This window comes from Pituophis catenifer, unplaced genomic scaffold, assembly GCF_029215685.1.
Source record: "Pituophis catenifer annectens isolate HBS135680 unplaced genomic scaffold, rPitCat1.0.hap2 SCAF_7, whole genome shotgun sequence".
NCBI lineage: Eukaryota > Metazoa > Chordata > Lepidosauria > Squamata > Colubridae > Pituophis > Pituophis catenifer.
In genome coordinates, this window is record NW_027256887.1 from 4765354 (window position 1) to 4792238 (window position 26885).

Sequence of the window (26885 nt, forward strand, 5' to 3'; positions counted from 1 at the left end):
ATATAGAGATAGATTAGATAGTAGGTAGGTAGGTAGGTAGGTAGGTAGGTAGGTAGGTAAATAGACAGATGATAGATAGATAGATAGATAGATAGATAGATAGATAGATAGATAATAGAGATAGATTAGACAGATATAGAGACAGAGACAGATGATAGAGATAGAGATAGAGATAGATATGATAGAAATAGAGATAAATTAGATGAGAGAGAGATATGACAGAGATAGATAGATGATTAGAGAGATAGAGATAGATTAGATAGAAGATAGAGATAGATGAGAGAGAGATATGATAGAGATGGATGGATGGATGGATGGGTGGGTGGGTAGGAAGGAAGGAAGGAAGGAAGAAAGGAAGGAAGGAAAGAAAGAAAGAATAGAAAAGAGATAGATAAGATAGTAGATGATAGAGATAGAGAGATAGAGATAGATTAGATAGAAGATAGAGATAAATTAGATAGATGAGAGAGAGATATGATAAAGATGGATGGGTGGGAAGGAAGGAAGGAGGAAAGGCCTAGCATACAGGTGCGGGGTTCGTATCCTGCACTCATCGCCCCCCCCCCACAATCCGAGTTTCCCAGCCACGTGGGCCGAGTTCACACGTTACACGCCCACCCAACCGTCCCCGTTCGCCGAACCTAAACCGAAGCACCCTCTGAGGGGGAAGCCTGAGGTAAAAATATATTTTAAAAAATCCCTCCCCGGTTTGAGGGGGGCCGGCTGGAAGACTGGACGGCGGCTTCCCGGCCTGAGGGAGCGTAGGAGTCCGCGGCTTTCCTACCCTGCCGGGGTATAACGACTTTCCTCGGGCCGCCTGACAGAAAAGCCTGGGCCGCGCGGCGGAGGAGTCGCCCCGGGTGACGCTTCCCTGGGCCGGGATGGCGCGGGAGAAGCGCGGGTAGCGACGCCGGTGGCTCCTCCGGATCTGGCCGCGTCGTCTTCCCCGGCCGGGTTGGGGGCCGTTGACCCGGCGAGTCGGGTGTCTGTCCCGGCCTGAGGAGAGGATATTTCCCCCCCCCCGGTTGAGACGGAGCTAACGGGACTTCCCTCCTCAGGAGCAGCGGCGGAGGAGGGTCCCCCTCAGAGGCGCCATGACCTACCAGTGGAGCGTCGTGGCCGCCTTTCTCTACGGCGAAATCGCCTTGCTGCTCCTGCTCTGCCTGCCGCTCGTCTCGCCCGTGAGGTAAATCGGGGCCGGGCCGGGCCGGGCCTGCTCTTATGAGGGAAGTTTTTCTTCAGGGGAAAATAAAACCCTCGTTTTTATTCGGGGGGAAATAAAACTCTCATGCAGTTTTTATTCGTTTGTGTGTGGGGATAAACTCTTCATGTAGTTTTTATTCGGGGGAAATAAAGTCAGTTTTATTCGTGGGGAGGGGCGAAATAAACCCCTCAATGCCGTTTTCTTAAGGGGGGAATAAGCTCCTCATGCAGTTTTTCATTCAGGGAAAATAAACCCCTCATATAGTTTTTGTTAGGGGGAAATAAACCCCTCACGCAGTTTTTCATTCAGGGAAAATAAACCCCTCATATAGTTTTTGTTAGGGGGAAATAAACCCCTCATGCAGTTTTTCATTCAGGGAAAATAAACCCTTCATATAGTTTTTATTAGGGGGAAATTAAGCCCTCATGCAGTTTTTTATTCAGGGAAAATAAACCCCTCATATAGTTTTTGTTAGATATTTGCCCTTTTCATGGGGAATATTTGCCATTCTGGGGGAAATAAACTCTTCATGTAGTTTTTATTTGGGGGAAATAAAGTCGGTTTTTATTTGGGGGGGGAATAAACCCTTCATGCCATTTCCTTAGGGGGAAATAAGCCCCTCATTTAGTTTTCATTCTGAGGAAATAAACCCTTGCTGTTTTTCTTAGGGAGAAATAAATCCCTCATGTAGTTTTTATTCTGAGGAAATAAACCCCTCATTCAGTTTTTCTTAGGGAGAAATAAACCCCTCATGCCGTTTTTCATTCAGGGAAAATAAACCCCTCATATAGTTTTTGTTAGGGGGAAATAAACTCATCCAGTTTTTCTTTTTTTCCCCAAAAAGTACACAGGCTGGTTGACTTAATTGGGGTTTATTTGTTTGTTTGTTTGTTTGTTTGTTTGTTTGTTTGGGGGGGGAGTAAGGAGTAAGGAGAGAAGCGGTTGATGTAGGTTTGTTTGCAGGGGCTTTTTAAATGGTGGCTTGATCATGGTCTGTTGGGCCAGGAGTGGCTGGGGCTCCCAAGGATTGGCTCCATCAAGGCTTGTAGCTTCTTTGGAAGTCCAAGCCAGGTGCCTGGAGCCTCAACAAAGCCATTGGGGAAATATGCAGGTAGTCCTCGACTTACAACAGTTCGTTTAGTGACCGTTCGAAGTGAGAAAGTGACCTGCGACCGTTTTTTTCGCACCTAACAACCGTCGCCGCTTCCCCATGGTCGCATGATTGACATTCGGATGCTTTTGACAATTGACTCACAGATGTGACGGTTGCAGTGTCCTGCGGGAGGGGTGGGGGTTATCCCTTTTTGCGACCTTCAGGCAAGCAAAGTCAATGGGGAAACCTGATTTAATAACGGCAGCGATTTGCTTAACAAATGTGGCAAGGGAAGTCATAAAACAGGGCAAAAACTCAAGAAACTTCTCACTTGGCAACATGGATTTTGGACTCAATTGTGGTCCTAAGTTGAGGACCTGTAAACCTCTCATATAGTTTTTTTCCCAGAGGGACACAGGCTGGTTGACAGTAAACTTAATTGTTTTTTCGGGAGGAAGGGTAGAAGGGTTAAAGGAGAAAAGCCTTTATTTGGCTATAAATATGGGTTTATTTGCAGGGGCTTTTAAAATGGTGGCTTGCTCATGGTCTGTTATGCGTGGCTGTGGTTCCAAGGCTTTGCTCTAGCAAGAGGCCACTTGTAGCTTTTTGCAAGCTCAACAGGTGCCTGGAAGTTCCCCAAATCCATCAGGAAATATAGTTTGTCATATACCAGGTAGTCCTCAATTTATGACCACAATGGAGCCCAACGTTTCTGTTGCTAAGCAAGACAGTTGTTAAGTGAGTTTGGCTCCATTTTGCAGCTTGGTTAGTGAATTGCTGCAATTGTTAAGTTAGAACAGGTAGTTCTCGACTTAATGGAGCCCAAAATTTCTGTTGCTAAGCGACAGAATTTTGCCCTGTTTTACCACCTTTCTTGCCACAGTTATTAAATGAATCACTGCAGTTATTAAATTAGTAACACTGTTGTTAAGTGAAACTGGCTTCCCTCATTGACTTTGCTTGCCCTGAGACACCGCAATCGTCGTCAATATGAGTCGATTGCCAAACACCTGACTTTTGCTCACGTGACCATGGGGATGTCATAAGTCACTTTTTTTCAGTGCTATTATAGCTTCAAGCGGTCACTAAATGAACTGTTGTAAGTTGAGGACTACATGTAACAAACAGGGTTGTTAAGTGAATCTGGCTTCCCCGTTGACTTTGCTAGTCAGAAGATCTCAAAATGACCCCAGGACACAGCAACAGTGATTAATACAAGTCAGTTGCCAAGCAGCCAAGTTTTGGTCACGTAACCATGGGGATGCTGCAAATGTTTATAAGTCAGGGACTTCCTGTAATGGCCCTACACGAATAATGCACATGCTTTTTTTGTCTTTTGTATTTCCTTCCTATTTTTAAAATGTTTCAGGATGACAAGATGAATTTGCAGGTAGTCCCCGACTTATAACCATTTGTTCAACTGTGATTGTAAGTCGAGGACTACTTGTAGTGGTCCTACATGAATAATGAACATGTTTTTTTGAGTTTTGTGTTTCTTTCATATCTATTTTTAATACATTTCAAGACGCCAATCAATGTATGATTTATATTTTGGTAAATGGGCCACCCGCAATCTTTGTTCCATTTGCAATAGACAAAAATATCCAAATGTATTTTAGGGGCAAAATCAATTGAAAAATGATTGCATGAATTGGCTTTTCAAGTTAATGGTCACCATTGATTTCCAACTGAATTTTGCTCTGGCTAACATACTCACATACACTACACATACACATACACTCAAGCATACTTCTCCATTTCTAAGATTATCTTCCTCTGAAAGAATTTCCCCTCTCCTAACAAATAAGTTGTCGGCAGTTTGTCCTTTGCATCTTTTGCAGTTCTCACATCTCCGCAAAGTCGGCTTTGGCATAAACTAGATAGTATATTTTATGGTTATTTAGAGACCCCATTGATACTGGGGCTATGACCTATATAAATTATGAAAATAGAAATGTTCTCACTTAAACTCGCTACATTTTAACAGCTGTTGTGGGCAGTACAGGAAGTCCTCGACTTACAAGAGTTCATTTAATGAAAGTTTGAAATTACAGTAGTTCATTTAATGACCGTTTGAAGTTACAATGTCATGAAAAAAGTGACCTATGACCGTTTTCACACTTAACGACTCTTGCAGCTTCCCCATAGTCATGTGATCAAAATTCAGATGCTTGGCAACTGACTAATAATTAGGACAGTTAACAGTGTCCCAGGATCTCCTTTTGTGACCTTCTGACAAGCAAAGTCAATGAGGGTATTCATTTTACAACTGTGTTACTAACTTAACAACTGCAGTGATTCACTTAACAATTGTGGCAAGGAAGGTCGCAAAATGGGTGCAAACTTGACAGCTGTCTCACTTAGCAACAGAAATTTTGGGCTCAATTGTCATACATTGAGGACTATGTACAATTTATTTGTGTTAAGTTTCTGCTGGTTTTTAAGCAGAGCAGGTCAAAATGTAGGTGTCTGCCTTATAAATTTTACAGACCTAATCTGACTGATTTAACCCAAATATTTCCCCAGCTGGCTTAATGTCTCGCTTAACAACATAAATTTTGGACTCAATTGTGGTCGTAAGTCAAGGACTACCTGTATTGGCAAGTGCTTGAAAAGTAAATTTGGTAATTTTGTGCATACGCTTAAGATGCTTACCTAATGGAGCGTTCATACATTGACTTTTTTGAAATTTGTTTCTTTTATAGATGGAATAAGATTTTTATGATCTCTGTATGGAATAGAATCGCAAGCTATTGGAACAAGACATTCCTTACTATTATAGTTATATTAATTGTTTTATTTCTTGGTAAGTAGAAAATCAATTTTGCATGTGGCAATATGAACAGGATGTGAAAGCAAAAGTGTTGGAGATTGTATTTACTACCTAAAGATTGATTTTGTTGCAGATAAGGAAATATATGTTACAAATCAATTGATTAAGAGGCAAGTGGTGTTTTCTCATTATCTGATAGTAAAACTTAAATAAGATTGGCATAAAACATCTATTATATTTATGGCAAGAAGTGTTTTTTAAAGGATCAGCAGGTGGCACTCTATTTTTCTACTGTACAGTAGTTACTTTTGAATTTTTATGAGAAAAACTAGAGTTTCTGGAGATGGATTTCTTTAAGACAATCAATGTAGTGTGGCTAGAAATTTGCATTGCAAGTCTCATCAGATACTACCAGCATTTTGGGTAGCTAGAATTAAGATATGCATTGTCCATAATATTTAGAAAGCATCAGGTTGGGAAAAATTGTTTTAGAGGACTGTACAAAACTTTTTTTGCTAACTGTTTTATTTTTGTTTAAGGACCATTTTAAAATTATTGCTAAATATTATATTGCTTTTATTTCAGTTATGATGTTGGGCCTCTGGGGGTGGGGAAGGCTATTTTCGCCCTCCCCAGACTCCTAGAAAGGCTCTGGAGCCAGGTGAGAGAGAAAAATTGGCCTACTGGGACATCGCGTTCCAGGAGCGTGGTGGTGGGGGTCATGCATGGGGGCGGGGCACCTAGAATTATGGGTGTGGACACGCTCGTGCACGACCCCCCCCAGCCCCCCACTCCTGGCACACTGGCAAAAAGAATAGCCATCACTGGTATAGGCAGTATAGATCTATATTGAACTAGTAAATAACAAGAGATAATAGAAAGCAGGTGCAATTTATGTATGTATGTATTTATGCTCCCAGATGCAGTAAGAGAAGTGAGGAAATACTCAACTGTTCAATTAAATGAAGACAACCCCCATTCGACCCATTCCGCAATCGATCACATTCACATGAAACTCTTTAGATCACAACGAAATCTTTATATATCAGGATTTTCCCTCTTTCTTTGGCTGTAAGTATAAGAATGCCATGAGTTAACATTTTCTAAAAACATAAAATATATGAATTGGATAAAGTAAAATAAAGAACAGCAGATTTTCATGGATAAAACTAATACATATTAATAAAACGGATTATATTAAAAGAAAATTGTTCTTGACCTTTTAGCTTTTAAAAAGGATCCTGCCTTTCTTAGAATAATACTGTTCTGTTTCAGAAGGCAGTGATAGAACAATTGATTGAAAAGATTGCTCATGCTATATTTAGTTTCCCTATGTTTGGAAGACTTGCCATTAAATTTCTTGAAATAAATCTTCATGCTGCTTTCAAGTAAATAATTCTACAGGGATTTCCATATATTGGACTGTCCGATATAAAGCTTCTGAGATGTGTGAGTGAGAGACTCAGGCAAGGAATGCAGGTTTTACTGTATTTTATCCTTCAGTCCACATTTTTTAATATATTGGATTTTATCCTCATGGATTGAGCATCCTTTGAATTCAACAGCCATTTTATCTATACAGGTAATCGTTGACTTAACGTTTCATTTAGTGACCTTTCAAAGTTACAACAGCACTGAAAAAAGTGACTTACGACAATTTTTCATGCTTGATGTAATCTAAATTCGGATGCTTGGCAAGTGACATTTATTTATGATAGTCACGGTGCCCCAGGGTCATGTGACCATCTTTTGCCACCTTCTAACAAGCAAAGTCAAGGGGGAAGCCAGATTCACTTAACAACTGGGTTACTAACTTAATAACTGCAGGGATTCACTTAACAACTGTGGCAAGAAAGGTCATAAAATGGGGCACATTCATTTAACAACTCTGTCGCTTAGCAACAGAAATTATGGGCTCAATATGGTTGTAAGTCAAAGCCTACCCGTACCCCATATTTATATCTGCATATGGATCAAACTTGTTCAGAATTTGGTTTGCAGACCTAAGCCAAAATTGAAGGTATCAAAATTTCAAAATTTCCATCTAAATTTAATGGCAAATACATTGTAATTCATCAGAAGTTTCTCTAAAGTTGTAACAAATAATTTCTGGAGCATTTGAACAATTCAGGATACTGCACAGCAGTAAAGTCTGATTTTTAAAAAAACCCTAAAATATAGCTTTTGTAATTTGAAATCACTTTTAAAAATGATAAAAAGTGAAATTTCCTTTGCTTATTAGAAAGTTATATAAATGATTATCAGTTGATCCTTTGGTTATGCCGATGAATCAGTTATTGTTTTTATTTTCCATAGTGTATTGAGACGTCTTGTTTCTCTTATCACTATATTGGCAAATGAGATGGAAACGGAGAATATTCTGAAAATAGAAGTAGCAAACAGCAATGAAGTTGCCCGGAAATGCTTAGAAGAAAACGAAAAATTGCAAATGGTATGTTTCCCGGCTCACCAGTTGTTGTTTTTCTGTATTAATTGCCTATCTCTTTCATATCAGTTTCATTCATAGACTTCCCTGTCATGGCCTCTGTTTCTTACGTTTCTTAGATAATGTTACAAGACATAATAGCACTTAGAACAATAGCGCTTAGACTTATATACCGCTTCATAGTGTTTTACAGCCCTCTAAGCGTCAGCCTATTGCCCCCAAAAATCTGGGTCCTCATTTTACCCACCTCGGAAGGATGGAAGGCTGAGTCAACATTGAGCCACTGAGAAACGAAGTCCTGTCTGGGGGCAGAATTCGCTTGCAATACTGCATTCTAACCACTTCCCCACCACAGCTTCTTAGTTCATCAGCCATGTCTGCTTTTACAGGGCCTCCGTCCTTTAATAAAAACACTTGCTGTAAATTAATACTAATGAAAAAATAGCAATAGCACTAAGACTTATATACCACTTCAACCCTCTCTGAGCAATTTACAGAGTCACCACATTGCCCCCAACAATGAGGACCCAGATTGTTGGGGGCAATATGCTGACTCTGTAAACAGCTTAGAGAGGGCTGTAAAAGCACTATGAAGCGGTATATAAGTCTAAGTGCTATTGCTATTGCTAATCTGGGCCTTCATTTTACTGACCTCAGAAGGATGGATATTCAAAATTAGCATTTATAGAATTTATCAAAATTAATTTATCAAAATTAGACATTTATGCAATGTCCCAGCTTTGGCTAAAGGCATTACCTCCAGTGTCACGGTTTGGTTAATAAGGTTAATTACTTAACCTAAAGGCATCTCCAAGGTAAACAACTGCCTTCTCCCACTGTCCCACTAAATGTGAATAGGGGCAGGATTATGGAAAACGTGAAACAGAGAACTGATGTGTTGTTTTTTTCCCTCCTTTTGGCAGTCATTGAAAGAAATGAAACATTCTACCGGTGAACATTTGTGTTTGGTAACAAATGAGAAGCTAACCGTAGAAGTGGAACAGTTAAAAACAGCATTAAAGGCAACTTCAGAAGGTATTTTTTTTTTAAAAAAAAATGTTCTATTGCTTAAGGAAACATACTTTCCGTATAGAATCACAGATGCAAAACATTTTGTTCCCTGTCATGTAGGATGCAAAATACACTTGCTCCCTCCGATGGAGCAAATAGGTTGCTACCTGCTTCTATTATTTTAACCACGATATGCACAGCTATAGCTAAAAGAAGGATTGTAACAGGCCTTTAGTGTGGGTGAGTAAAGCCCCTTCGGTTTGTGTAGGTGTGTTTCTTTTTTTCATTCCAGTCCTGTTTCTGTCACCTTGCTATCTTTTACAAGCAGTCCTCAACTCACAGCTATTCATTCAATGACTATTTGAAGTAATGACAGTGCTGAACGAATGGTGGTTACCATTGGTCCTTGAAGTTCCAGCTGTCCCAATATCCACCCGGTCACATGATTACAATCTGGGAACTTGGCAACTTGCTCACACTTAAAACCAGTTGCAGTGCCCCACAATCATGTAATCACCATTTTCTCCTTTCCCCACTAGCTTCTCCAGAAAGTCAATGGGGATGCTGGCAGGGAAGATCAAAAATCATTAGGGTAAAACTCCCTGATCCATGCCTGCTTCCCCACCCCCATTGCGCTTGCACCACACCAGCTACTTGTGCAACCCCGCACACCCCTCCCCTCCCCAAGGCTTGCCATCCTGGCCACTCGCACAACCCCAACCTGAGCCCTGCCTTACTTCCCTTGCAATCTCCTCCTCGCACCTCTCTGCAACTTGTGCAACCCCGAGCATCCTTCCCAAGCCTTGTCACATCACTCTTGTGCATTCCTGCAAACCTTCTACAAGCCTTCCTCTTGCACCTTCCTTGAATCTCACCACACCTCCCTGCCACTTAAACAGCCCTATGCATCCTCCCCGAGACTCGCTGACCCACTCTCGCGCATCCTTATGCACCCTCCCTGAGACTTGCCACATCTCCTGCACACCCCATTGCTCCCTCTGCCAGGGGAGAGGAGCCACCCCAAGCCTTGTTTCACTCACGCCGCGTCACTCCAGCCATCTGTGCCTCCCTATTTCCTCCTAACCCATCTAGCAGTAGCCACTTAACCTAACTATCAGCCTTCTTGCAAGCCTCTTCAGACTTGCAATTTCCTGCTGGCTTCCCCAGGGTAGTGGGAAATTGGCAGGAAGTTGGAAGGAGATCCTCTTCTAACAATGGCTGAAATTCAGTTAACAATGGCAAGTGGGATTGGAGAGGTTACCGTTGCTGAGCGATGCACTTGTGATTTATAACTGCATCACTTGTCAGTGGAGATTCTGGTCCCAATTTCTGTTGTAACTCAAGGATTCTTTCCGTTTTTTTAAGACGCTTTTATTTGTGAGACACCGAAATTCATTGGGATTTAGGTGGCATACATATATAATAAATAGATTTTGGTAAGCAGATAGAAGCCCTAAAATGTAATATTAAAACGTAGTTTACTTAGCTGTTGAGAACTTTAGAAGCTATTTCTCAATAAAGGACTGCACAGCTGGTTACAGTTGTGTCATGAAAAAAACTGCAAAACCAACAGTGCAGAATTATTGGGGACATATTGATAAATTCTAAGATCAGGACCATATTCTGATACGATCTGTTTTGCAATCAATAGGATACTTAGATAGAAATTCTCTGCATTTGCTTTAAGAGAATCAAAACCAAGAGTATCTATCATAAAACTGTTCTTTTATTAGCTTCCTTGTTCAATTGAGGTTTTCTTAATAAAATAGCACTGCGATACAGACAGAATTTTCCTGACTCTGCATGGTCTTTCTGGATCTAGCAAGTTTTATGAAACTTCTTGGGTGTTTACTGGCTGAAATGAATAATATTGCTTGACCTTGTGAAGATCAGGCAGCTAAAAAGTATTAAATCTTTGACTACACAGAGAACATGATGTTTTTTGAAGGCAAACGTCAGTCTTCAAATTAAATCTCAAAACAATTGTCAAAAGTCAGTATAACTATCAAACAGAATAAAGTCTTAAGCCGGTAGAGTTTTCCAAACATTAGCATTTCAAACACCAGCCAAAGAAACAAGAATCCTCTAAAAAGAATTGACACTGAAATATGAGCATTGAATGTGGAACTTACTATGGCAAAAGCTGTTTTTTCAGATATCATTCTTTATTGTAAATTAGATTTTTGAGAATTAGTCAAAAAGACATTTTTCCTTCAGCATATTGTGACCTACTTGTAAATAGTAGAGATTAGGTTTGTCCTATGAGTATAATTCTATAGATATATTCATTATCTAACTCTTTTCAATAATAGTATCTTAGAACTGCATAGCAAAAAGCTGTCTGTGTGTGCTTGAAAAAAGAAATTTCATAAGCAAGAATGTTATTATGGAAAAATAACTAAAACGGGACATGCAATGTCCTTGAACTTTTGAAAAGGGGGGAATATAATATTAATAAATATATATCTCAAATTCAATTTGAATTTGAACGTTGAATATATCTGTCAGATTTCCTCCTTATGCAGGATGGGAATAATATTAACCATAAAATGTATTACTGACAAATGTATGCATTAGAACTGCTTAGCACCAGTAATTATATTCATTTTCACAGATGTACGTGTGCATATGGAAACTTACAAAGTTTTGATCACGCACCTCTGTATGTATAGAAAGATGATAAGATTTGGAATGAGGAAGGGAAAGTAAAGTTTACACAATGTTTGCCAGCTCTTATAAACAGACATGGCTTGTATACAAAATAAACATGATAAGAACATTGTTCTTCAGATGAACTTCTTCCTATACAGTTTCCTGTGATGGTTTAGATAGTTATGAAATAATTTAATCTACAACATTATGAAACAAAAAAAAATTATAGTCAAAATCTGAAAATAGTTTTAGAAAATTCAAAAGAAAATTATGCATAATGCCTTGAGTTTGTAAGTGCTATTTTTAGTTAGGCAGGTTCATATTTGTCATTTGAACTTAGCCCAGGCATGGAAATTAAAAGGTTTATTTTTAACAACTGCAGTGATTCACTTAACAAATGTGGCAAGAAAAGTTGTAAAATGGGACAAAACTCAGTTAACAAATTTCTCACTTAGCAACATAAATTTTGGGCTCAATTGTGGTAAATTGAGGACTACCTATATAGTGCGAGTCCCAAAAACAAACTGATGAAAAATCTTGACACATAACTCACCAGGTTTAACTGGTTGAAAAGAAGAAAGCCTGGATAATTGATGTGGCAATACGAGAAGAGAGTGGAATATGAGACAGAATTTGAGAACAACCCAAAATTATCAACTTCTGAAAATCAAAGCTGAAAGATTATAGCATAACGGGGCTGTTGTGGTCTCTGTGGTTATCAGCACACTGGGTACCACACCAAAAAAATTCAAATAGTATTACCTGCACATGGATAAAATATCCATCTCTCAATTACAGAAGGCCACAACGCTTGGATCTGTACATGCACCATACTGATACTTTTTTAAAAAATAATTTTATTCAACTCATCAAAGTATAAAGCACAAATGAAAATAATGGGGAAAAGGAGGAAGGAAGGAAAGAAAAAGAAAGAAAGAAAGACTCTTGACTCTTTCTTTAGGCTCAACTTTTTACTTTCTACACGCTTATTTATACTAGTCATTTCTATAACAAAGTCAACATTTTGTTTATCTCAAGAACAAAATTCAGAAACAAATAGAAACAAAATTGGATGTGTTCTTTTCTTTCATTACAACAGTTAATATAGCCATCTTTGTTAATTCCATTAGTTTTCCCAGCTGTTCTCCATTGTGGGATGAAATCCTAGGTTCTTGAAAAGAACTCAAGTGTGTATGAAGGACCAACACTGGCAGTTGTGACTTCACATTGTTGTGTAAATAATGATAATGATAATGATAATGATAATGATGATGTAATGACTTTGCAACAACAAAGTCGAAACTGTTTCACATTTAATATGTGAATGCAGCAAAATCGCACAAACTAATTACAAAGCTAGACACGACCGAGTTGCTAAATTAATCCACTGGTCATTATGTAAAAAATACGACTTACCTGTATCCAAAAAGTCATGGGAACATAAAGTGGAAAAAGTTATAGAAAATGTGAAGATGAAGATCTTGTGGGACTTTCGAATACAGAGGGATCGTCACTTGGAACACAACACATCGTACATCTTAAGAAGGTACTTGGTTGATACCTAGGACGCTGGCAGCAACCCGTATCAACCATTAGCACCAGTCAGTGGTATTTGTGATGCACTTTTGAATGTTCGGTTGACTGAGTTTCATATTTAATGAATAAAGATAATAATAATAACAACAATAACAACAACCGAGTTGCTAAATTAATCCACTGGTCATTATGTAAAAAATACGACTTACACTGTCCGAAAAGTCATGGGAAAATAAATTGGAAAAAGTTATAGAAAATGAGAGGGTGAAGATCTTGTGGGACTTTCGAATACAACATGCCAAATGTCACAGTTGTCGAAAACCGAAGTGTACAATTTATTGATATCACTGTACCAGGAAACGTCAGAGTCAAAAAGAACTGGAAAAAATAATGAAATATTGTGACCTGGCCATCGAAACTACGCGATTATGGATGAAACATGTAACAGTGAAACCCATTGTGATAGGGGCACCATGTCCAAGAATTTTACAAAATACATCAAGAAATTGCAAATATAAAAAGAAAGCAAATATAATACCAATTGCAATAGGAGCTTTGGGTGCAATCCCAAAACATATTGAACACCATGGGCATTGACAAAATCATCATCAGTCAATTGCAAAAGGCAGCTTTACTTGACACAGCTTACCTCCTGCAACAATACCTCTTAACATAATCAAACAACAATATCTATCCATCTCACTCAGATCCTTGGGAAGGACTCAGTAAGTGGATAAAAATGCCAGATCTAGTCTAAACATCTGGCCGACTGCAATCAAAAATAATAATTGATTAAATTTATATGCAGTCTAACTCCCAACGAGACTGGGTAGTTTACAGTTTAAAATGTTTTTTTAAAAAATATTTTTTTAAATATCTTTTTAAAATAAAATAATGGATTTGAGTTACAACTTGATTCTAATGAAATGTCGGGGGGGGGGGCGAGGGGGGGACTGTAAAGATAATTAAACAGTAAAGCCAGAGAGGTGTTGGGCTACTTTCATTGCATGTGTTCAAAGTGAAGTCAGCCATCTAGAATATGTAACATTCTTTTCAGCAGCTTTAAAATATTAGAAATAGCCAACTCATATGAAGCGTTCTGCTACAGTTGTGTGATCTTCCCAAGTTTAAATAACTGCAGGGGAGAAGGGAGCCTGAATTACTGCTTTCTAAACATTTCTATTTGAATTTCAGTGATTTGGTCTGTTTGTCTGCTGGAGAAAAAAGTTGGTAGAAGTTCTATTTGAAATATTGCCTTCATGCTCTCTGTGGATCATTTTGCTTTGGAGAAAGAGAAGTGGCAGTAACTTTTTAAAAAATGTTTATTGCAGTATTAAAGCAATCAAAAAGCTGAGGCTACCTTCTGTGTAGTTCATATGGATGCTAGCCCACTTCCGAACATGATGTTACCAGTCACAGCCCAAAGCTAAATATTTTTTAATGTACTGAACTTTGACATTCTTCTACTTAGAAGACCTCACCCATCTTGCAACAAGTATATTTTTGTCAAAACAGAATAACAATGTAGTGAATGTGCAACTATCCCTAGTTATCTTGGTTATGTTTAGAGATAGTGTTGTTTTTAGTTACAACCAAAAGGTTTTGCTTGTCCTCCTTAAAGCATACAGTAATTCAGTTACTATAAGATCAAGTTACCAAAAAGAACTGTTTTGCAATCTAATACTATGCCATTTTCATTAATATATATATAAAAAATAGTAAATCATTGTAAAATTAATACCTTCCTGTGGGAAATATTAAACTGTTATGTAACGAATCTTTATTAACAGAGAATTGAATACTGTATATGTTTTCTTCCACAACCAAATAATGGACAAGTGTATTAACAACAAAGCCTTGGCAATTCATGTAAATTATGTCATTTACATAAATGTATTTAATTATGTGATTGCATGACTGATATAATTATGTCACTTGTATAATTGCATGATGATGCAGGTTAGTGTAAACAAAGTCATTTACACCGGTAGATGATTGGGTTTATCATATACTGCTCAAAAAAATAAAGGGAACACAAGCAGAAGACATCCGAGATCTGAATGAATGAAATAGCCTTATTAAATACTTTGTTCTTTACATACAGTAGTTTATACACTGCTCAAACAACTAAAGGGAACACAAAACTACTGTATGTAACGAACAAAGTATTTAATAAGGCTAGTTCATTCATTCAGATCTCAGATGTCTTCTGCTTGTGTTCCCTTTATTTTTTTGAGCAGCGTATATTCTCCTCCAGCTAGTCTACTAAACGAAGAGTTTATGCATTTTAAAATAAGCCTTAACAAATATGTCAAGTGTGTATATAAATAATTATACTCTTGTCCCCTCTCCATTTTTTTTCTCAATCTGAAGCTACTTTTCCTATCCTCTATTTTCCTGTATGCAACAGTTTTCCAATTTATTTGCAATTGCTCTGACTTTTCAGGTAAAATGCATTATTTGTCAAATGTACTTTGTTTATTCCAGAGCAGTTAGAATTATTCAAACTTCAGTTCACCTTTTGCCATCTATCTGAAAGTCCTTGCCAGTTTTATCCTCATTTAAAAAATATAATTTCATTTTTGAGAATGATATTCTTCAGGGGACAGATTTTAATAAAAATGCAGTTATATGTGCCGAATAATATCACACCTATGTCTTACAGCTCTCTTGAAAACAAGAAATGAAATTATTACTGCTAGGAAGCACTCCGAAGAACTTAAAAAAGAATATGACCTCCTTGTAAAAGAACATGAAAAACTACAGGTAGGAGGCAGAGGCATCTGATTTGCTCAAGCAGATTTTTTTAAATTCAGACAACGGCGTTGTATCTTATCCAAGACAACATTGATAAAGACATTTTTAATTCAACATACAGTACTCTTTCAGAATAACAGGAATTCCTTAATGTATTTAGAACACTTGTTAGAATGAAGCTTATTTTCTTTTAAACAATTAACTTCATTAGTATTTTAGTAACTTGGTATTCCTAGCATGGCAATGTAGAGGAGAGGGAAAAAGAGAAAATTCTCAGAGCTACTGAATTTGCTTTCTAAAAAATCACATAGATTAAAAAAAATATTGGATTCAGTGCAGTGTGAACTATAGACGTGAAAAATACTTCTTAGCAAATAGCTAAAACCCTTTTCAGATAGGAAAATTCATCCATAGTGAACTTTCATATTTGAATTACGATTTATGTGTTAAGTCTTCATTATCAGATTTTGCCTCTAAAGCACAAGTTTTACTTTCGGTGTATTATAGCAGCTCTTCTCCATTTGTGTGATTTTTTCCCTGTGTGATTTTGCAATGAAAATCAACCATCTAATAATTATACTAATTTTTTTCATACATCTGCTTTACTTTACAGCAACAAACAGGAGCTTCCAGTAAGAAAGACCTCTAAAGCAGAACAAGAACATGCACAGCAACCTGAATTGTTTATTTGTTTGGTTTTTACTTTACAGGTATATATGGAAAAGCTTTTGGGTTTTTTGTTTTTTTTTAAATAGATTTACTGCATTCATTGCTGAAATATCACAATTTAACAATTACCTAGACCTTTTTAATTTTGCAGCAATGTTTTTGCCAAATCTACGTTAGTCATGCCAAAAAGTGCAGTGATTCCTTGTTACAAACTCTGTTTGGTTACAAAATACTGATGAGTTCATACAGTGGATTACTGTTCAAACACCACGTCTGTATCTCGTTGGGTGCAAGGAATTATTCATAAGTTTACGCCATTAAGTGGTACATTCAATGCCAATATGTGTTGTTTTTTTAATCCGACAAGGATGATATAAATCATTTTAAGGAATTCTTACTTGCCACTCTGAGATTTTTTTTAAAAAAAGGAAGTTTAGATACAAAGTATTGTTCTGATGTGGAAATTGCTTTATACATTACTTCAAGCATAAAATTAAGATGAATTAAATCCACTTTGCTAGAAATGATCAGGAACGTCATCAAATTTGGTCAATATAAGAATTAGCATAGCGATGTTATCTAACCATACGGGTGAAAGTAGACAATCGGTAGAAATAATGAGATTGGTTCAAAGCAGCCTTTCTGAGCCAGATGTTTTGAGACTACTACTCTTAAAATTACCATCTGATTTCCTCATTTGGGGAATTCCTGCCCAACCACATCTGGTAGATGTCATACCGGAGAAGGATTGTGTACTTTATTTTTATATATTGAAGGAGATCTATAAATTTAGTTCCAGTCTGTAATTTTTTCACTTAACACGTTCAAGAGTTTGCATAGATATTTGTCAGGATCTCATGTTCCACTTTTGGGGGGGAAATTAAGCAGTGTTTACTAAGCTGCCTTTTCTGTGATTAATTGCACTGTACTTATCCTGGGTTGGATTCCAACATGTTTCTCCAGAGGATGCAACAGAGGTTTTAGGTAAAAAGAAGGGCTCTTCTGATGCTACTCCAGAAGATCTCTTAACCGTCCTGAGCAACTTTACAAAGAGAATTTGCAATTGATGAAAATTGTTTTACCACTTGCTTCCGCTTTCACAGGGAAACGCTGCTGAATTCAAACCTGAAGGCAGCTTACTGCTTTCATTATTCCCATTTCAATGGGTTGCCTTTTCCACATTTGTGTCACTATTTTACTTGAATGTTTGTTTCTTAATAAAGAGATGTTTAAGCTTTGTTCGGTCTTCATAAAGGAACAATTCTTGTAACTCGGACATAATTATATTAGAAATGAGTTGGACAAAATTAGTTAGATGCAGGGTTCAAGACAGTACATTTGCCTGGAATAGTGTCAAAAACATGAAATAATTTATTTTAAAGTAAAATAAATATTTAGAGCTTATTTTCAGTACCAATAGGCAGAAGCTATTTTGAGACTCCAAAGCATTGATTGCTACTTATCTCTGCAATTTATAGTAGTTGCAATCACTTCATCTCACTGTCTTAGAGGATCTTGACTCGGTCAGAAACAAAGTTTTTAAGAAATACAAAGTTTTTGTATAACGTATTATGAAGGCATTTTAAAAGCTGCCTTTTAAAGATTACACTTTATGGTAACCCTAACTGTAAATAGGTTTGTTGCTGAATATTGATATGACATGCTGTAAGGGAACAGACTGAAGGGGGTTGGGGGGAGGGGGATACTCTGCTAATTGAGAATATACAATTGGTAGCAGACTGTCCAATCTATTCGTTATTGTGATAGGAACCAATTGGAGTTTCCAAACCTTCATTTGTCTCTTAAGTTTTAAGAAAATAATTTTAAATTTGTTTGGGGTTGCATCGCATCCTGTTGTGGTAAATTGTGACGTCTAAATTAAATAGAGATGCTAAGAAGAAGTAAAGGATGCAGAACACATTGAATGAGAAAAATAAAGTTATATTCTTCTGTCTCCATGTTTTGAAATAAATTACATTTCATGGAAGCTATGAATATTATCCACTTTGCCCTTTGAATTAATCTAGTACAGCAGAGTTCTCCTGTTTGGAAAATGTAGTCAAAAATGGAGAAATCTGCAAAATTCTGTCAGCAGGTGCCAAGATACACATCTCTTGACATGACAATGCTAACTAAGCTATCATTTTTCTGGATGCTTATTTTTGAAGATACTATACTTCATACTATATTATTTGGAAGGGAAATTCTCCCTATAGAAAGGGCAACTCTGCAGAATATAAGGCCTAATTAAATAAACAGAAAAAGCACAAACAACTACTATTGGAGAAATTCTGGTGCACACAAACCGTCTATATTTTATCTACATTTATCTAGCTATCTAATCTATCTTATCGATTATCAGCTATCTTATCTACTACCTTATGTATCTTGTCTGTCGGTCTGTCATAATGTTCCTTGCAGTGGGAAGTATAAACTTCAGTTTGCTGAAGTACCATTTCCTTGCAATGTGAAGATATGGGTAGCATGAACATATTGCAAATTAATTGTCGCGAAAGATCGCCCATAAATTGCAAATTGCTAAAAGGAACAACAACAATAAATTGGCAGTAGCTTTTCCATACCGTATACACTTAGCAAAACAGCTCTGGTATAATGCCCTGGTTTTGATCGCTAACAACTGCTCATATTGGTCTCAAGTTAACTCTACAAACATCTAAAGTATTTGGGATTGCGTAGTTATTTTGAAGAGGCGAGAGACACAAAGGACCTGTATGGATTTTGGCGGTGAACAAGAGTCCCATTATATGCCTCGTTCTGTTTAGCCAGACAGTAGCCAAGCCAGGTGTTTTCACCGTCGCACACAAAGACTTGCCTGTGCTCAATTCTTTAGTAAGTAAATATTGCGGAAGCCCCTCCATAAGGATGGAGAACGGTAAAGTTATGTCCCAGGAGAGCTTTCTGAGAACATAGTAAGCTTTCAAGGAACTAGTTAGGAGTTTCCGTCCCATTCATGTTTAAATCAGCTGAAAGAACAGCCTCAAAACAAACGAGGGGAAATTGGATGAAATGCGGTGTTGCAGTATCAGGAAAATGACCCTCTCGGCTGTAACATTGATTTAGGAGGCAGCCAGAGGTTTAATGTTTGTACTGCATACTCTTCTGACACATTTTCACTTTGGTTTTGGCTACGTCTACCCCTAGGGAGCATGCATTGTGTCAAGCCTTTTTGCAAGCGTATGAGATTGAATACAGGTAGTCCTTAAATTACAAAGATTCATTTAGTGACTGTTAACAATGGCACTGGGGGAAAAAAATTGACAACCATTACAGCATGCCCCTGGTTACAAACACTTGGCAACTGGCCCATATATATGACGGTTGCAATTTCCTGGGGTCATGTGATCACCATGACCTTCTGACCAGCAAAATCAACGGGGAAGGTAGATTCACTGAACAACTGTGTTATTAGCTTAACAACTGCAGTGATTCACTTAACAACCGTGGCAAGAAAGGTTGTAAAATGGGGCAAAACAGCAACAAATTTGGGGCTCAATTGTGGTCGTAAGTCGAGGACTACTTATATCTGGCAGACTTCTGCTTTTCTGCTCTTGTGATCTATCCCTTAGGGCAGGATCATGTTATAATGCTACTTTTAAGATCTGAATCAGTGTTTCTCAGCCTTGGGAACGTTAAGATAGGTGGACTTCAGCTCCCAGAATTCCCCAGCCAGCGTGAGGAATTCTGGGAATTGAAGTCCACCCATTTTAAATTGCTAAAGCTGAGGGATAATGATCTGGATCACTGGTCTTAAGTCTAGGATTTCATCTCACTCCCAATGCTGTTTAATATGAGGGGTTCTTGATGCTCTCTGAGCTCAGTTGTTTTCTTGCAGACATTTCATTACCCAGCTAGGTAACATCATCAGTGCTACCAATAGTAAGGAGTGAGGTTTGAGGTTCTGTGAGGAAAAAAAGAAGTGAAAAGTGCGGGAAAGAAAAGGGGAAAAAGAAATAAAAGGCATTGACTTCCGACTCCCTTCAGTGCAGTAGAATAAGGCATTAACATGAAACCTCAACTTTTTACTTTTACATAATAGTTTAAACTAGCCATTTCTATAACAACAAATCTATCTCATCAGTAAAACCCAAAATCAAAGTTTCGGGGTTTTTTCCCGTCTCAAGCACAAAATCCAGAAGCAGTTTCCAAGTAGAAATAAAACTATTTGCAGATTTTTTTTCTTTGATCAAAGCTGTCAATTGAGCCATCTCTGCTAACTCCATCAATTTTTGCAGCTGTTCATCCAATTGTGGGGATCAAAACATCCTTCCATTTTTGTGCATAATGTAAAATTGCTGCCATCAACGTATATAATATCAAAGTTTCCCATTTTTTTCCAAGTCTTTTTCCACTAAATCCAAAACAAAAGTTTCTGGTTTTATTTTTACATTCACTTTAAGAATTTTCTGTATTAGAATATGAGTCCTCCTGCAATATTTCTTTGCTTTATCACATGTCCACCATAAATGATTTTTTTAAAAAATCCAATCTTTACATTTACAACATTCATTTCAAATGGTTTTATGCATTCTTGACAACTTTCCTGGAGTTAAATACCCACGATATATCATCTTATAGAAGTTTTAAGTTATAATTTAAATTTAATTTTAAAACTTTCGTCCACGTGTGCTCCCATTGCTCAAGCATTACATTAGATCCAAAGTTCCTTGCCCACTGCTGAATCGTACAATGCTTTTTACTTGTTCATTTTCCAGATTTAAATCCATAACATTTTTATAGACTAGATGTGTTCGGCAGGAGAGACTATCGCAAGTAGGCATCCATGTATACACAGCCACTCTCTCTCTGTTTCCAATGCAACTTTCTCTGGTGGAAATCAATATTATAGGGTCAATATTACAGCCTTTGAGGGGCAGGGAAACAAGATCTAATTTGATCTAGTCTTCAAACAGAAACGGGGGCTTCAGAATTAGATATTGCTCTTTTTTTCCCCCTCCACTCAAGAAAAATAGAAGCCGTGGCTGTTTTCATTTGAAACCTGCCTGCCACTCATTTATTTTCGCCTTTTTATCATTACTATCAAACGTTTTCCAAAACGCAACTGGACATTTTGGGGGTTTTTTCCCCCCCTTAAAACCATTTTGCTTCTCGTCCAAGAAGTTTCTTCAGTCATTGGATGGGAAGGGAAACATTTTCTTTTTCAAAAAAGTTTTTATTTTTATTAATCATAAACATATTTAAATGTACAATCTTTTCCACTCATCTTATCTTTTAACTTTCATTTTTAGTTGTTCGGGGGCTGCTCTTTTACCATTTACCCTCCTTTATTTTACCACAACTTTTCCTCTTCTCCTCCCCTTCTCTTCCTTCCTCTATCTCTTCCTACTTTCTTCATTTTTCCTCTCCTTCTCTTTCCTACTTCCCCTTCCCTTCCCCCCCTCCTCTCTTCTTCCTCCCTTTCTGACCCTCTCTCCTAATCCTCTTTCCCCTCCCTTTTCTTCCTTTCCCTTTCCTCTCCTCTCCTCTCCTCTCCTCTCTTCTCCCTTCCTTCCTTCCTCTCTACTCCTTTCCCTCTCTCTTGTTGGGAAGGGAAACATTTTTAAAGGAAAAAAAAACCCCCAAGAAAGTCCAGTTGTTGGGAGGAAACATTTTTGGGGCAAATTATGACTTGGATGAGTGAGAATCTTCACACACATTTATTAGGATTCAGTATCCAAAGTGAAAAGAGGAACTGAGGGGGGGGGCTCTTTGGATCTTGGAGAAGACGACCCTACTTAAAACAGGAAAAAGGATATATGTGCCCCCTCCCCACTTTTTCCACTTTTTAAGTAAGAATCTTCTCCAAGATCCAAAGAGCCCCTTTTCCACTTTGGCTCCTGGATCCTAATAAATGTCTATGAAGATTCTCAATCATCCAAGTCACAATTTGCCCCAAAAGTGTCCGTGCCCCCCCCCAATCCACAAAAAAGGCAACTAGACTTTTTGGGGTTTTCTTTTTCCTTTGAAAATGTTCCCTTCCCATCCAATGACTGAAGAAACTTCTTGGATGAGAAGCCAAATAGTTTTAAGGGGGGGGGGGAACCTTCCAAAAATGTCCACTGGCCATTCAGCCAGGCACCCAACTTTCCAAGGGGTGAAAAAGTGGGGGGGGCTGTTTCCCAACTTTCCAAGGGGTGAGAAAGAGGGGGGGCTGCTTCCCAACTTTCCGGGGGGGGCTGCTTCCTAACTTTCCAAGGGGTGAGAAAGAGGGGGGGCTGCTTCCCAACTTTCCAAGGGGTGAGATGGGGGGGGCTGCTTCCCAACTTTCCAGGGGGGGGCTGCTTCCTAACTTTCCAAGGAGTGAGAAAGAGGGGGGGCTGCTTCCCAACTTTCCAGGGGGGGCTGCTTCCTAACTTTCCAAGGGGTGAGAAAGAGGGGGGGCTGCTTCCCAACTTTCCAAGGGGTGAGAAAGGGGGGGGCTACTCCCCAACTTTCCAAGGGGTGAGAAAGGGGGGGCTGCTTCCCAACTTAAGAGGGGGGGCTGCTTCCCAACTTTCCAAGGGGTGAGAAAGAGGGGGGGCTGCTTCCCAACTTTCCAAGGGGTGAGACAGGGGGGCTGCTTCCCAACTTTCCAGGGGGGGCTGCTTCCTAACTTTCCAAGGGGTGAGAAAGAGGGGGGGCTGTTTCCCAACTTTCCAAGGAGTGAGAAAGAGGGGGGGCTATTTCCCAACTTTCCAAGGAGTGAGAAAGAGGGGGGGCTGCTTCCCAACTTTCCGGGGGGGGCTGCTTCCCAACTTTCCAAGGGGTGAGACGGGGGGGGGCTGCTTCCCAACTTTCCAGGGGGGGCTGCTTCCTAACTTTCCAAGTGGTGAGAAAGAGGGGGGGCTGCTTCCTAACTTTCCAAGGAGTGAGAAAGAGGGGGGTTGCTTCCCATGGGGGAGGGGCGAACCCCAATTCTCAATGGCGGGTCCCTCAGGCTCTCCCCAGCCCCACCGCAGCCCATCCAAACGACCCCCTCGGTTCCGAGGCAGGGAGGGCAGCGAGTGCAGGGCCAGCCGGCCGGCCGGGCGAGAGGGAGGCGTCGCTGGGCAAGGCAGGCGGGTCTCCGCCCGGCAGCCGGACGGCTCTGTTTGCCTGTAAATAAAGGCAAAGCGTCCGAAGCGGAGATGGCCGTATAAAAGCGGCTGCCACGAGGGTCACCCCGCCTGGCCGACAGCTGGGGCTCCGGGCGCAGGAGGAGGAGGAGGAGGAGGTAAAGAGACGCCGAGGGGTCCCCGGGTGGGGAAGGGTCGTCCCGGCAGGTTGGGCTGAGGAGGAGGAGGAGAAGCCGGGCGCGCTTCAGACCTCGGACAGCGCTCGAGGGGAGAGCCCGGAGGGAGGGGCAGGGGAAGGGACGCGGCTGAGGAAACAAGAGGGGGGGGGTCTCGGAAAGTAACGTTGCGCAATTCCCGAAGTGAGGCGTGAGGGGGGGATGGGGGGGGGTCCGGGATGCTTCTCCTCCACTTGCGCGCCCAGAGAGAGAGAAATATTCTCAGGGTGCCCCAGTGGACTCGCCCCTCGGACACCCTCGCAGCCCCTCTCGCCCCCCCCGGCCCCTTTCACCCCTCAGTCCCTGCGCCCTCCCCCCCCCCCCCGCCCAGTCCTTTTCGCCTCTTAGCCCCCCTCAGCTCTCAGCCTCCTCCTCTCTCCCCTCAGCCCTCCTCTGCTTCTCATCCGCCCCTCAGGAACCCTCAGGGCCCCCTGCCCCGTTTGCCTCTCAGCCCCCTTCATCCCCAGCCCCCTTTTGTCTCTCAGGGCTCCTCACTTTCCAGCCCCCGTTTGCCTCTCAGCCCCCTTCATCCTCAGCCCTCTTTTGTCCCTCAGGGCTCCTCACTTTCCAGCCCCCTTTTGCCTCTCAGCCCCCTTCATCCCTAGCCCCCTTTGCCCGTCAGGGCCCCTCACTCTCCAGCCCCCGTTTGCCTCTCAGCCCCCTTCATCCTCAGCCCTCTTTTGTCCCTCAGGGCTCCTCACTTTCCAGCCCCCTTTTGCCTCTCAGCACCCCTCAGCCCTCCTGTGCCCCTTATTCCCCCTCGCCCCTCAGGACCTTCAGGGCCCCTTGCCCCAGCCCCTTTGCCTCTCAGCCCCCTTTACTCCCCCTTCACCCCACAGGGTCCCTGAAGTCCCCTCGCCCTCCAGCCCTTTTTTCCTCTCAGCCCCCCTCAGCTCCCCAGACCATTCACCTCTCGCCCCCCTCTTCCCCAGCCCCCTGTCCCTCAGCCCTCCTATATCCCTCAGACCCCCCCTCACCCCTCAGGGCCTTTCAGGGCCCATTGCCCCAGCCCCTTTGCCTCTCAGCCCCCTTCATTCCCCCTTCACCCCACAGGGTCCCTGAAGTCCCCTCGCCCTCCAGCCCTTTTTTCCTCTCAGCCCCCCTCAGCTCCCCAGATCACTCTCGGGGCCCCCTCTTCCCCAGCTCCCTGTGGTCCTCCTATACCCTTCAGACACCCTCACCCCTCAGGGCCCTTCAGTGCTCCTCACCCTTCAGCCTCCCTCTCCCCAAGCCTCCTCCCCATGCCTCGCATCCTGTTAGCCCCTCAGCCCCCTTCACCCCCCAGCTCCTTTCAAAGCCCTTCACCCTCCACCTTCCACCCTCAGGGCCCCTTGCCCCCCAGCCCCCTCTCAGCACCCCTCTCCCCCAAGTCTCCTGTCCCTCAGCCCCCCTCCCCATGCCTCCCATCCTCCCTCATTCCTCCTAGCCCCTCAGCCCCCTTCACCCCCAGCTCCTTTCAAACCCCTTCACCCTCCACTCTCAAGGCCCCTTGACCCCCCCACAACCCCTCTTGCGTCTCAGCACCCCTGCCCCACAGCCCCCTCAGCCTCCATCTCACCCCCTCTCTTAAGGAAACCAGACTTTCCTCAACTCTCCTGAGAGAAAAGCACCTGGTTGGGAACTCCAGCTTCTGGTCAGGACCCTTGCTTGGCTTGCAAAGAGTCTCAGGCCAGGTGGAGGAGGAGGAGGAGAGCAGGCCTCCCGATAGGCCGTGGGCAGGAGCTGGCCTGGCCCGAGGGCTGCAAAAGTCCCAACTGTAGGCTTGGTTCGGGGTGCATGTTGTGCTTTGATGGCTGGCTGCCCCCGAGTCTGCTTTGGGGAGGCTGGTTGTCTCCATCGTTGTCTTCGCAGCAGGCGAGGGAAGGCCATGGCAGTCAGCGGCGGGGCAGACGGAGGCCTCCCAGATCGCTACCTGGTGAGCCGACCCATCTACAACGAGCCCAGCTTCCAGGAGGAGAACGAGAAGAAGCTGGTGGTGCCCAAAACGCTCCGGGAGCGAGTCCAGAAATCCTGCAGGTAGTTAATGGGCCCGACTGGCCGGCCTAGATTTAGGGAAGGGTTGAGACTCAAGACCAGTAGGGTTGGGGGGTGGGGGGGCAGGGGTGCATCTCGCTCAGTTATTTCGGCAAGTGACTGTTTTTTTTTTCCTTTGGCAGCTGTTCAAGAAAAAAAGCTTTGCAAATCACCAAGACCTTCTTCCCTATCCTGGAGTGGCTGCCCAAATATAGGATTAAGGAATGGCTCCTCAATGATGTAATTTCGGGCATCAGTACGGGACTTGTGGCTACTTTACAAGGTAAGAGGGGGGCACACCTGTCACCGCAGGAATTAAAGAGGTTGGAGCTGGAAACCTAAGATGAACTATATTGGGCTATTCGAGCTCTCTCTCACACACTTCATCTTTCTTTCTTTCTTTCTTTCTTTCTTTCTTTCTTTCTTTCTTTCTTTCTTTCTTTCTTTCTCTCTCTCTCTCTCTCTCTCTTTCTCTCTCTTTGCTCTCTTTCTTTCTCTCTCTCCATCTCTCTTTCTCTCTCTTTGCTCTCTTTCTTTCTCTCTCTCCATCTCTCTTTCTTTCTCTTTGCTCTCTCTCTTTCTTTCTCTCTCTCTCCATCTCTCTTTCTCTTTTTTCTTTCTTTCTTTTTCTCTCTCTCTCCATCTCTCTTTCTCTCTCTTTGCTCTCTTTCTTTCTCTCTCTCCATCTCTCTTTCTTTCTCTTTGCTCTCTCTCTTTCTTTCTCTCTCTCTCCATCTCTCTTTCTCTTTTTTCTTTCTTTCTTTTTCTCTCTCTCTCCATCTCTCTTTCTCTCTCTGCTGTCTCTCTTTCTCTCTCTCTCTCTCTTTCTCTACATTTCTCTCTCTCTCTCTCCCTTTGCTCTCTTTCTTTCTTTCTTTTTCTTTCTTTCTCTCTCTCCATCTCTCTTTTTCTCGGTCTTTCTCTGTCTCTCTTTCTTTCTCTCTTTCTCCATTTGGATCAAAGAGAGGTCCAACTATCAATTAAGCAGAAACTTTCTGACAGTGAGAACAATTAACCAGTGGAACGACTTGCCTCCAGAAGCTGTGAGTGCTTCAACACTGGAGGTTTTTAAGAAGAGATTGGAGAACCATTTGTCTGAAGTGGTGTAAAGTTTCCTCCCTAGGCAGGGGGTTGGACTAGATGACCTTCAAGGTCCCTTCCAACTCTGTTATTCTGTACTGTGTTCTACTGTGGGTTTGTTTTTTCATCACTATAACTTAAAACAAGTTGAATCATTTTACAATTAAGCTGACTTGGATGTTTTCCTAGCTTTAAACGTTGCTCAGTTTTATTTAGATGTCTTTTTATATTCGCAACTCTAAAGTTTGTAGATTTTTCAGCTCATTTTTTATTTATTTAAATTTCATTCCACTTAAATACTGCCCAATCCAAAGCAACTCTGGTTTGCTTCTTAGTAAACATTTCCTGCTGAATGTTTACACCTAGTATGCTATCTAAATGCAC

General features: G+C 41.1%; 2 protein-coding genes across 3 annotated transcripts in view; both read left to right on the plus strand.

The window, feature by feature from the left end:
- Positions 1 to 629: 629 nt before the first annotated feature.
- BCAP29 (B cell receptor associated protein 29) lies at positions 630 to 17379 on the plus strand. 2 transcript variants are annotated; one of them, XM_070946629.1, is made up of 8 exons: positions 630 to 676; positions 1059 to 1186; positions 5003 to 5103; positions 5991 to 6141; positions 7387 to 7522; positions 8440 to 8551; positions 15381 to 15481; positions 16086 to 17379. In XM_070946629.1, the coding sequence occupies exons 2-8, from the start codon at positions 1095 to 1097 to the stop codon at positions 16119 to 16121; spliced, it is 729 nt and encodes a 242-aa protein (XP_070802730.1). In that variant the 5' UTR covers positions 630 to 676; positions 1059 to 1094; the 3' UTR covers positions 16122 to 17379. The 2 variants fall into 2 exon arrangements, 1 of the variants encoding a protein (XP_070802730.1); XR_011600607.1 differs by lacking the exons at positions 630 to 676; positions 16086 to 17379 and adding an exon at positions 8648 to 8767 and having other exon boundaries at positions 756 to 1186; positions 15381 to 15467.
- A 3525-nt stretch (positions 17380 to 20904) lies between these two features.
- SLC26A4 (solute carrier family 26 member 4) overlaps positions 20905 to 26885 on the plus strand; it is a 37111-nt gene continuing 31130 nt past the window's right edge. Inside the window, exons 1-4 of the mRNA XM_070947459.1 lie at positions 20905 to 20932; positions 23963 to 24257; positions 25260 to 25424; positions 25565 to 25704. Coding sequence (XP_070803560.1) covers positions 20905 to 20932; positions 23963 to 24257; positions 25260 to 25424; positions 25565 to 25704 — 628 coding nt within the window. The remainder of the gene's footprint in view (positions 20933 to 23962; positions 24258 to 25259; positions 25425 to 25564; positions 25705 to 26885) is intronic.

What these genes read in the sequence shown, in the direction of transcription:
- BCAP29 (XM_070946629.1), top strand. Translation starts at nt 1,095, where the DNA reads ATGACCTACCAGTGGAGCGTCGTGGCCGCCTTTCTCTACGGCGAAATC. An exon ending in ATTAATTGTTTTATTTCTTG is followed by an intron (nt 5,104 to 5,990) that starts GTAAGTAGAAAA and finishes TTATGCTCCCAG; the next exon opens with ATGCAGTAAGAGAAGTGAGG. An exon ending in TTTTCCCTCTTTCTTTGGCT is followed by an intron (nt 6,142 to 7,386) that starts GTAAGTATAAGA and finishes TATTTTCCATAG; the next exon opens with TGTATTGAGACGTCTTGTTT.